The sequence below is a fragment of the Mus musculus genome, chromosome 13 (genome assembly GCF_000001635.26).
Source record: "Mus musculus strain C57BL/6J chromosome 13, GRCm38.p6 C57BL/6J".
NCBI lineage: Eukaryota > Metazoa > Chordata > Mammalia > Rodentia > Muridae > Mus > Mus musculus.
Window position 1 is genome coordinate 38478650 of NC_000079.6, and position 12328 is coordinate 38490977.

A 12328-nucleotide genomic window follows, 5' to 3' on the forward strand; every position below is an offset into this window, starting at 1 on the left:
ATTGCTTTTGATTGCATGCATCTCCATACATGTGGATTGGCAGGCTACATTAGTGGTTAGGATTATTTTTAGGAAGCATCTTTCTTCTTCTTCTTCTTCTTCTTCTTCTTCTTCTTCTTCTTCTTCTTCTTCTTCTTCTTCAATCAAATTAGCAGTAATTTAACCGTTTCATTTCCCTACATTGGACAAAGATGTAGAAATGTAGGACTGGAGAATTAAATAAGGAAGATTTTTAGATGTGCTCTTATTCGAAAAGTAGAGGGGTTCTTCATTCTCTTTGTCACCAGAGCAGGCTGACAAAGGACATGGAGTCATTGTTTGTTCAGTAGCTAAAGCAGACAGGTTGAAAAGCCCTGGCTGTATATAAAGTAATTAGTTCCCTTCGTATGTCTTCCTGTCTTCTCAAACATTAAACTTTGGGCTTGATTCTTTCTGTGACTCTGTTCATAGACCTAACCTGTCTGCATGCATGCATTTATGTATGGTGTATGTGTGTGTGTGTGTGTGTGTGTGTGTGCGCGCGCGCGCGCGTGTGTACATGTGTGTGTGCACACAGATAACAGTGTATTCTGATTTGTAGTACTCTATTTTCAAATTGATAGTTCCTTTTCTACCTTTATCATAGCAAAAAATTTAAATATGTACCTTACACAAAGAAAGTTTGAGTATCAAATATTCTCCCCCTATTTTTTCATTTTAACCTTTTGTCTCCTTAAAAGCTGGATTCTCTTTGTTATGTTGAAGTTACCAGCATTTGAATTTTGTTTTGTATCTTAACTTACGACTAAATCTAGCCCTGTACACGGCAAAGAAATGTTTTATGAATCTGCTTATTTTGAATGAATAAATTCTACTTTATCAAAAACATTATTTTCCTAGTTTTTTGCTGGGTTATGGCAAACATAACTGTTTCTGACAGGGTACCAATGCGTTGGCTACAGTCTGTCAGAAGAATGGATATTCAGGCACCTCCTGCCCTTCTCTGGCATAAGGGAAGGAAAGGCTCACCATATTTTACTCAGTGAAGTAGTACCAACCTGGAAGGCTCCTAGTAGCCGAGTCACAGGAGGGGACTATATGGGGACAGTTGTACCCACAAACTGGAACATTCCAGGTCTTAGACAGGAATGCCAGTTGGTCAACTTAAATTCCAGTATGATTAATTTTATTTTTTTTAATTTGTAGATCTCTTCAGTTAGCCTTGTCAGTTGGTAAAACAAAACAAAACAAAACAAAACAAAAAACAAAAAACAAAAGCCATTCATTGTCCAGGATGATCAGTCTGAGGAAAATCTCTCCCTAGCCCTGAAACACATGGCATTGCTCTGTCTTTGCTCAAGGGAACCTTGATCATCACACAGAATGGGATCTCTGTGGTGGCTGAGAACAAAAAAGTCGGCAGGTGCTTTACAAATTGCATCTCTCTTTGGTTTTGAGAATTTTTGTTGTTGTTGTGGATATGTGAGCTGAGTCTGCCATGTCAGAAAGAAAGTTCAAATAACCCAGGTGGGGTGACTGTGGTCAGATTGAGGGGGCGGTCTTCATTCAGCAGTACGGCATATCTTAGCTGAGGCCATCTCATCTCAACTCTGCCAGAGTATGATTAAGAGGATCAGACGCATCCTGTTTGGTGTGGGAGACTCTTTTTGGTGCTTGGGTTGGAACCCTCGCACATGTTGGGGAAGTACTCCAACACTGAGCGAGAGGCTTGGACCTACTTAGGGGAGGCTACTCTTTACAGAGGGGACAGCAGACAAAGAAAGATGTGAGTCACTAAAGAAAGAAAGAAATGTGGGTCAGGACAGAACGGCGTGTTGTGAGTTCCTAGATACTTTGAGGTTGTGCTTAATTCCTAGAGTTTAATTCCTTTGTAAAATTTCTTGCACTAATTGTGTAAATACATGTTTTCCTGGTTCATTTTGTTTCACTATAACAAAATACCCGAGCCTGGTATTTTACAGAGAACAGAGATTTCTTAGAACACAGTTCTGGAGGATGGGCAGACCAAGATCAGGGAACCATAGCTGGTGAGGACCCTCTCCTACATCACCCTGGGGTGGGAAGGGAGGAAGGAAAGATACACACACGAAGAGAGAGATGGGGAACCTTATGTTCTCATCAAGAACCTTCTCTGGTGTCAGGATGCCATCCATTCATGAGGGGGAGCCCTTGCAATGTAATCACACCCTGAAGATCCATCTCAGCCCTGACACACTGGGGACCCCTTCAGACCTTATAGGTGTATGTGACACCATCACACTAAGCACAGTGTTTCCTTGAATGGGAGCAATAGGGGAAGGTCTCAGGGTTCCACCACAATGAGCCATACCAGGTGCCTTTTTGCATGCACCTCTCAGGCACCCTGACCTGGTGTGTGAGGCCCACTCATCCCTTCTCAACCCATTGCTGCCCTGTTTTCTCTGTGTAGCCTACTCTGATCTTTAAACATACTGGGTCTTGATCCCTTACTTATTTGAGCACTCGCTCGGTATTTTCAGCCTGTGCTACGAACATTTTTAGACTTTGCTTTTTATAGATGGGAATGGAGGCCGTGAAGAACGAGCCTCTGGTGCACGAGCCAAGAACCACTGCAGGGAATTCCTCAGAGTGGAACATTCCAGATGAGCTTCTTGACAAAGGACGCTTAAGTATGTGGCCATCTCTATCAAGGAGCTTTGGCCAAATCCTACAAACAACCCTTCCAAATCAATGGTTTTCATTTCCAGTTTGCCTGGACTCTTCCATTTGCCATAGCATCTTTTGTGGGGGTGCAGAAGGTAGAGTGTGGGCATCTGTGTGGGAGGCAGAAGGCGACTTGGGTATCAGTTCTTATTATCTACTTTCTTACTATCTACTACGTCTTATTTGATGGGCATTTGTGTGTGTGTGTGTGTGTGTGTGAGAGAGAGAGAGAGAGAGAGAGAGAGAGAGAAGCCTCTAGTACAGTGTCCCGTGGAACTGTTTGTATATGCATATTTCTTTATCCCATTTAGTCCTGTTACATAAGTCTCTGTGTTAAGTTACTTCTTGTTGTTTGAATATGAACAACACAGTCTGGTGTGTTACACACTTGGCCTCTAACTGGCTTTCATTTTGAGAGGTCTAAGGTCTAGCTAGAGGCTAGCTGGGGGTCTATTGTCCTTGTCCTGACTTTTCCCTTCCTCTCCCCTATTTCCATCCCTCTGTGCCCTCCTTCCTCCTTCCTTCACCCTCTGTCTCAAAGAGACTACCTCAAAGTAAATAGCTCTCCCCTATGGCATGTGCCTACACTCAGGGTGTTCTACCTAAGCCCACAGGTCCAAGCAATTGTGGATTCACCTCTGAACCCATGAGGCACACGTGATCCTTTCTTCTTTAAGTTGTGTTTGTCAAGCATTTTTGTCACATGAGTAAGGGACATGCTGTCCCTTGCAGAGGACCTGGGCATCTTAAAGCTGAGGTTCCCTCTCTGATCTTTTACCAGTAGCTGTTGGTCTGTACTTGAGTAGCCAGTCTCATAAGTATTGAAAACAGCCCTGAACTTCATTATAGTGAGCAACGAGTACCACAGAAACTACCATGCATTCTATCCAGGTGCCCAAGATGACTGCGCTAGTTGTGACAGACACTGAGCCCCCAATGTCCACTGATGACCATGAGCCATTGACTCAGGGTTTCTATTGCTGGGATGAATCACCATGACGACAGCAACTTGAGGAGGAAAGGGTTTATTGAGCTGCATTTCCATATCATTATTATGCTTCACTGACAGAAGTCTGGAAAGGAACTCCACAGGTCAGGAACCTGGTGGCAGGAGCTGAGGCAGAGGCCACGGAAAAGTGCTGCTTTCTGGCTTGCTCCTCCTGGCTAGCTCAACCCGCTTTCTTAAAGAACTCGGGGCTACCAGCCCAGGGGAGGGCCCACCTATAATGGACTGGACTCTCCTTCATGAATCACTAATTAAGAAAATGTCCTTCTGGCTTGCCGACAATGGGATTTTATGGAGACAATTTCCCAATAGAGCTGCCCTCCTCCTCTGACGACTCTAGTTTCTGTCAAGTTGACATAAAACTAGCCAGTACCCTGGTGTAAACGTAATTTCTTCCACATTGTAATAATTAATCTTTCTCACCAGCTTTTTTTTCCATGGTTGCCCCCAATTTTACTTGCTTCCAGATCCACATTTTTTCCTTTCCCCTTTCATTCATTCCCCTTTCTTTCTCCCCGTTCTCTTTCTTGAGTCTCCATTGTAGACAATGATTTTAAGTGCTGGGGTTACAGGTGTACACCAGCAGGCTCAGTCCCCCATCCTTTCTTATGAACCCCACTCTTTACAAACAGAAGCTTAAGCCCCTTCCAAGTCTGTGTGCCAGCCTTGCCACACCCACCCTGCCTCTGTCTGCATCCAATTGTGCTTCCTTAGATAGTAGGTGGCCTGCTGCATAACTGAAGCTCTGCACATAACTGACCCTGGTCAGGGGCTCTGTATCTGAGCACCTACGCTCTGCCTCCTACCGTGAACTTCCCTCTGGATCTCGGTTGTGGGCAGTGCCAGCCAGAGTCTTCCCCTAAGATGACTACATTCTCAGCTCGCTTTGGTACTGGGGCTGTTTTCCCCTCTGAGCTGTTTGTACCGTCTGTGTTATTTCTGGATGAGGGTCTTCTGTGACCTTGCAGTGTGGACTTTATGTCCTTCTGCAGCTCAGCTTCAAAGCCTTGGACTCCTAGTCCCCTCTTGCTGTTTTCCATGAACATCCCTCATCTCTCGGCTCGAAGTTGTTGCCCCAGTCACAGGGGGCGTTAGTCTGTCCACAGGGAACGTGACACGTCCACGCAGGGGAGAGCTTTTAAAGAGGAGAAGCTCAAGTCCGCCCCTGCAGACTGCCAAGCAGCTGAGTAAACTCCCTGTCACTCTACCTACTGTTTACACTTGAAAATGATGACAACAGAGCTCTCTTCTAACCCCAAGCTGCCTTGGAAGCATGAAAAAGTGTGTTTCCCACCAACAAAATCTTAAGACCTCAGGTCGATGCTGCACTGGCCTCAGAAGATGCTGTTGAACGAGGAGCAAACTTTTCTAACTTATCGCAAATTGTCTTTGGAAATAATCTCCAAAGATAGCCTGTCATCATGGAAAGCTTTTTGAAGTGTTGTTGAGCTCCCACCCTTTCTTCACTGAGTAAATTTTTGTACTTGGTTAGCTTTCATCTTGGCTGCATGGTCCAGCACTATAACCTCATGTCTGAGACTCAGTTTCCCCAGCTGAGCATGGAGATAACTGTACTCCAGCAGTGATGATGATCATAACAATAAGTAAAGCAAGGTAGAAGAGAGTTCTATGTAAAGGCACATTATTAGAATTTGACGCTTATTTTAAACCAGTGGAGGTTGTGTAAATTTCATGAAACCCAGACGTGTCTCCAGCGGCGGGGGTACTTTGCACATATATATAATGAGATATCTTGGGAAATGGTTGCTAAGTATAAATGAAAAATTCATTCTTGATCCATATATAGCTTTGTTTGTTTGTTTGTTTGGGTTTTTTTTGTGTGTGTGTGTGTGTGTAGCTCTGGCTGTCCTGGAACTCACTCTGTAAACCAGGCTGGCCTCGAACTCAGAAATCCACCTGCCTCTGCCTCCCAAGTGCTGGGATTAAAGGCATGCACCACCACTGCCCGGCCAATCCATATATATCTTATATGCATAGCCTGATCGTATTTTCAGCGATTTGATACAAGAGACACCTAATTTTTATATATCATTTGGATCCTGATTTAATCTTGTCCACACTGCAAGGTCACAGAAGACCCTCATCCAGAAATAACACAGACGGTACAAACAGCTCAGAGGGGAAAACAGCCCCAGCCTTCGATGTTCCAGGTCTCACTAGCCATAATTAATCTATTAACCAATAAAAGCACCACAAATAAAAAGCAATGAGGTAATAAAAGTGAACGAAGTATTGAGACAAGTGAAATAATGTTCTCAATTTACCTTAATTCCAAGAAAGATTTGGTGTGGGAGGCAGGAGGTCTTGGTGAATTTACAGAGCCTTCTGACAGCTCACGTTCTGTGTCTTTGCTAATTATGCTGTGTTTGTAGGCTCTACAGTGACATCCAGGCAGAGCAGTGGCTGGTCACACAGATGGGCATGATCTGACCTCAGCATTCTTTCCTGACAAGACACAGGAGGAATGAGCCGCAGGACAGCAGGTGATTTCACTGTGCCATTTTTTTTTCTTTCTTTTTCTCATTCTTGCAGAGACTCTGACCTATTTTTGTTGGACACCCGGGTGGTGTGGGCCTCAGAAGAAGGTTGGCTGGAATTTGACATCACAGCAACTAGCAATCTGTGGGTGGTGACACCGCAGCACAACATGGGGCTCCAGCTGAGTGTGGTGACTCGGGATGGTAAGTTGGGATTTGCGCCCTGCCAGCCTATGTCACACAGAAGGTTTCCTTCTTTTCCTCCGTGGCGGTTGTGGTGGGACCATTGTTTGTAGCCCAGACCTTGACGTCCGGTGACCTTGTTTACTCTTCCCTCGTGACAAAGCACAACCTTTCTCCTAGCCAGGACTTGGAAGCAGGCTAAGGCCATGTCCCCCACAAGAATAGCAATGGAAAGAGAGCCCCTGCCCGAGAAGAAGACTGGAAGCTTGGGTGAACACAGTTCAGGAATAGAGCATTTGCTTAGCATGAGGCTCTGGGTTCTACCCAGCACCTAAGGAAGGGGAGGAAAAGGGGTTGTTAGGATCTGACTGCCCAGTGATTTTACCAAGGGACCCTTAAGGAAAATCCCTCGTGATGGGCTCCCGTTTCTGGTCCTGCTGCACAGTTGAGAAATATAGTCAGAAAAGACATGTAAATACTGATGAATAGAAGGACAGAGACCAGAGCACTCCTTGGGGGTGATCCTATTCTTTGGGAGGCACATTTTGAGTCTGCCTGTCTACAGGGAGCCAGCCAGGGTGGGAGGATGCAAGGGGCCTTGTTCACATTTCCCACTCTCTACTCCTTTACGTGGAAGACTAGGAAGAGTCCCCTCGTCGTGTAGCTTTGAGACTAAGGTTCCATGGAGTAAAGAGGGGTGGGCTTTGGTTTGCATTAAAGGACTCCACGTCAACCCCCGTGCGGCGGGCCTGGTGGGCAGAGACGGCCCTTACGACAAGCAGCCCTTCATGGTGGCCTTCTTCAAGGTGAGCGAGGTCCACGTGCGCACCACCAGGTCAGCCTCCAGTCGGCGGCGGCAGCAGAGTCGCAACCGGTCCACCCAGTCGCAGGACGTGTCCCGGGGCTCCGGTTCTTCAGGTGAGTGTGGACAAGGCCTTAGTTCCCATCAGGATAAAGGTACCTATGACTCCAGATGCTGGACTACTTCTGCTCAGCAAATACAGTGGCTAGTGGGGGAGGGGTGGTCCTAAGAATGATGGCCATGTCTTAGTGTAGATAACCTGTATGGGATCCCAGGACCTCTCACCATAGAGCACTGTAGCCCAAAGGCTGGGGCTGTGGGCATCACATCCCACCTCTTGGTTCAGGCAAGCATCCTTCTGTTTGATGAGATTTCTACAATTCTTTTTTGTTTTTTCTTCCCACAAAATCATGGAAACACCCCAATTATTTTAATTTTTAGATGGTGCCCACGAGGTCAGAAGATATGCCAGGTTGTCTGGAGTAGTTATGGATGTTTGTGAGCCACCAGGTAGATCCTAGGAACCAAACCCAGGTCCTCTGTGTATGGCCAGAAAGGTTTCAGATGTTTCTTTTGCTTGGATTTGGGGATACTTACAGATATACATAATGAGATTTCTTGGTGATAAGACCCACATCTAATGGCAGGATTAATGTATTTTCCCTATTCATCTTACATACCTATAGCTGTATGTTAAGTTTATACAGTATTTTTAGTGCACTTTGGCAACCATCAACTGAGGTTTAAGTTTTGGTGCATTTCAGATTTGTGGGGGCTCAGCTTGCATGAGGTGGTGTACTGTGGGCTCGCATAGTATACTTCTCTTGACTGGAAGTGGTAGTTGGAGGGGAGGCGGCCTCCAACAGGGATTTTATTGGCTCACTCACCTGGGAAGTTGAGGGTTTCTTGCTTCGGCTTGGTTGAATTGTTGGGAACAGGTGATTCTAGATAGCTCTGTTTCCTGCGTTCCTCGTTGACAGATTCCTCACAAAGATAAACAATGTACATTAAGGTTACCCCGAGTCTCAGAGAAATCTTGGCAACTTCATCTTCAAATAGAGAGTTCTCTCACTTGCTGGCCTCAGCAAGAAGCCAGGCTTGATGCTCACTGGACTGGCTCACATACCATGTGACCAGCCCCGAGCATCTTGCTACCCTAGGAAGTGCTCTGATCAGCCAAGCCTATACTGGTTATTCAGTTCCATCTGGACAAGCAGGTCCGAAGGGCAAGAGAGAGGAAACAGCCCCCACCCCCACCCACCCCCACCCTCAGTGTCTTGAGTGTTAATTGCAACTTTCAGAAGTCTTCTCTAGAACTGGGAGGGATAGCGAGTGGAAGATCTAGGAAGCAAGTTCATAGTTGTTAGGTGGCACCGAGTTCGAGTGCCAATGCTCCTCACCGTGGTGCAAGTGTTCCTGAGTCCTGGATTCCTGGCATTACTCAACAGCTCAGAAAACAAGTGTGACATTGACTGTCTGCTGTGAGATTCTCTGCCAGATTTTTCTCTTTTTTGTGAGTTTGGAGAAACCTACCTAGTGGATCTGAGCTTCAGTCCCCCATTCTGTATTGTGACGGTGTGGAATACCTCACAGGTTGTCGATTTGACGAAATGCAGCCACACGGCACACCTTTGAAGATTACTCACACACACCCACTTGGAGGAAGTAGTTGCTTAGAGTGTGTTTGTTGCTGGGATCCCAAGGGAGTGAAATAATTTCTAGAGGCTGTGCTAATTTTTTGAGGCAGCTCATTACAACTGTCATTTGGGGGGCCTGGGAAGAATGGATGCAACTTCTCAAAGCACCCCACCTTTCTTTGAGAAGCAGTGTCTCCCAAATTTCGGGCTGTGGCTCTTACTAAGCCTTCTCTTACGTCAGTAAGCTTGGATGTGCCACTTGAGCAGCCACTACCCAGTGTGATATGACATTTTGCTTCTCCTTGTCATGGTATTTCTTGGAAGTACCGCACAGCATGGGTGTCCTGTATTTACCACCAAAACCAGTCAGGATTGAGGCCTTAAAAAAAAAAAAAGAAAAAAAAAAGCTGAAAGCATTGCCTGCTTTAGTTTATTTCCCTGGGAGTCAGTCTGTTGAATTGAATTAATAGTCTGCATTTCCCTCTGGGGCCTGATGATGATGTCGGCCAGTGGTAGACTGCATTTGGGAACTGTGGCCAGTTTGGTTCCTCGGACCTCAGACTGCGGAGGCTTCGCTTGCAATGTTGATTGCTTTTGAAAATTATAATTTCACTTGATTGAGTCAACACTCACCCTGCCCACCCAATATATAGACCAGTTTATTTTTAATGAAGAAAACATGTTGTCTATGATTTGGGCTTTTGCAAGGCCATCCAATTACTGTTTTCCAAGTCCCTTTCAACCTTTTTTTTCACTCTGATGAGTTAAAATTAATTACGGATATTAAAGTGGCCTAATTCCTAATGAGGTCCAAGGGCCCCTGCTGTCTCTTGGTCTCCCCACTCCTCCTCCCAACTCAGTCCTCCTAGTTTCTTTGTTCCTTCAGTAGTCCAGCGCAAAGGAATCCGTGCCAAATCCCTCTGGCCTCGTATATTTAAAACCCCCCAAGAAAGCGCTGAGACGAAGCGGCTTCTCTGCTCTCTTCTCAGAACCTCCCGTGAGATCAGAGGCTACTCACGTGCAGCCCCTCAGAGCTCTGCTTTTTGCACTTGGCTTTCTTCTGTTAATGGAAGTGGACAAGCAGAGGGCCAGATTTCTACCCAAGAAAGCATTCTAAGGCGAGAAACGCAGCTCAGTTTGTTGAGTACCTGCGCGGCATGCACAGAGCCCCGGGTTTGGTGGTATAAACTGGCAATGGTAGCGCATGCCCATAATCCTAGTAGAAGCAGGAGGATCAGAAGTTCAGGGTCGTCCTTGCCTACGCAGAGCGTTAGATGCTAGGACTCTTGGATACATTGTAAAACTTTGTCTCCAAGTAAATACATAAAGCCCCTAAAACCAACTAACTTGCAAAGCACAGGAAAACCAAGAAAGAAAAGGAGGGAGAGTTTTCAGAAATATGGCCCGGGCCTAGAGAGTAGACTTGCCTCTCTCTAGGGTTTTCCATCCAAGCTCCTGAATGGGCCAGAGACTCCAGGGTCTTTGTGAGCCAGGTCATCTGCAGAAAAGGTGCCATCTGCAGTGTGGCTCCAGCCACTACCCCACTCTAAGTCCTTTGGGAGATTGAAGGCAGAGATGGCTCTTCTTTGGTCATCCATTTTGCCTATAGTATACTCCCAGGGCATTGACACTTCTCCTTCTCCCCAAAGGGCCCCTGTCTAGAAGAAACCCACGAGGGACATTTTGCACCTGAGTAAAGACCTTAGCGTCATTTATCAAATCACCTGTCATCAGAGTGAAACATGACAGGGATCTATTTTAGGAACTGAGCTGTATATTCCTGAGACTGCCAGGCTCGCCTGCCACCAGCAAGTGGCTAAGAGCTCACCTACTGCCTCCTAGTCCCTGCAGCCCACCCCCATCTGCTCTAGTATACGTACCTGGCTGGCTTCAGGCTGGACTCAGCAGGCACGTGCACCAGACAGTGGGTTTTGGGGACAAGTCTCCCTTCGTGGCGTCTCCTTCTCTACCACCGTCCTCTCCACAGGAATAGTGGACGTTGGCTGAATTGCACTTCTCCCACAGGCTTGTACAGCCTCAGGACGTGTCTTTTATTGTTTTTACACCTGTTTTACAGTGCTGCGCTAAGCTGCTCTGTGGAGCAGGGGAGGAACTCTCATGAATCTGGCGATTGTTTGCCTGCCTCAGTTCTTGCCAGTTTAGTGTGCTCAGAGCCCCTTCCCTAGGTCCTCCAGCTAGAGTCTGAAGTATCTGCTGGCCGCCATTTTCCTCTTTGATAATATTTCTCTTGGCCTTTGCTGTTTTGTCTTGTGGGGGTCAGTGGTACCGCTTGGCCAATCCATTGTGAGGTCTACAAATGGATGGCCTCGACAGATGATTTCCTTTGGCAATTCTAGGTTCTGCTCCAGTCACTGATTTACGATCCCGCATGACACGTCTGGGGAAGAGAGGGCCATTTATGCCATTGCAAGCTCGAGAGTCCGATGTTGGGACTGTGCACGAGTCTTTGTTTTATCAGATGACCATTGGAGTTGTTACTATCACTTTTTTTTTTAACCAGGTGATGTGTAGTTGTAGTTGTCTCTGGTTTCTTGTGCCTATGAAATAGCACAATGCCCTCAGGACTCTGAGCATCACTGGGCATGAGTCTATTGCTACCTGGGAAAAAATTCTTCTTCTTCCACTCTTTTCCACTCACCTGAACATGCATCTCTTAAGCCCTCTTGGGAAAGTGTGGGTTTCCAATAGCTCCATGTGCTGTGAATACTTGTTATCTCCAGCCCCTGACGTTTCCCACTGGGGTCCATTTGTATGCTTTGAGCACAGGAGAAGTAACACGTCTCAGAAAATGTCCTCAGTTTATTTAGAACGTGTGATCTCGTGCTATAGAGTTCAGGGACCTTCAGTCCCAGGTTGAGGGTCGCATCTCACAGTGTTGCTGGTACTTCATCTCTGGCTGCCATGGACTGAGGATGCTGAAGCTGAGGGGATCGACCTCCTGTGAGCATCATGGTTTATTAGATGTTTCGGAAGAAGCTGTGGCCTGGGTCTGAAAATGCCAACTCTTCTTATTTTTCAAAGGAGAGAGGGTTTGTGCTTTGTCATTTTGAGCTTAAGTTAAAGTTCTGGAGCCTGAGCTTGGCTTGTAGATCCTCAGCTTAGAAAGAGCCCTGTTCAGAGTGTGTTAAATGACACCCATTCTTAACTTTGTAGAGATACGCAGGACTAGGTGTGGGCTAGCGACTCAAAAGCTGAAATCATTTCAAAACCTACCTTTATCATGCTTGGCTTTTACTATTAGATTGCTTTAGAATAATAGTGGTCTGAGGGTACAATAGACTAGCAAGTTCCCTGCTGCCTCTTCTTCCTCCCCAGGTCTTCCCTTGTGGGTTGGTCCAGACCAAGCATCCCCAATCCGAAAATTCCAAAACAGAAACACTTTATCTGAAACCATCTGAGCATCCTGCCAGCACTGAAAGAAAGAAAGAAAGAAAGAAAGAAAGAAAGAAAGAAAGAAAGAAAGAAAGAAAGGAAGGAAGGAAGGAAGAGAAGGAAGGAA

General features: G+C 46.1%; 1 protein-coding gene across 1 annotated transcript in view; it reads left to right on the forward strand.

Annotated features, from left to right (window-relative positions):
• Bmp6 (bone morphogenetic protein 6) overlaps positions 1 to 12328 on the forward strand; it is a 154599-nt gene that overhangs the window by 132934 nt on the left and 9337 nt on the right. The window contains exons 3-4 of the mRNA NM_007556.3: positions 6242 to 6390; positions 7090 to 7287. Coding sequence (NP_031582.1) covers positions 6242 to 6390; positions 7090 to 7287 — 347 coding nt within the window. The remainder of the gene's footprint in view (positions 1 to 6241; positions 6391 to 7089; positions 7288 to 12328) is intronic.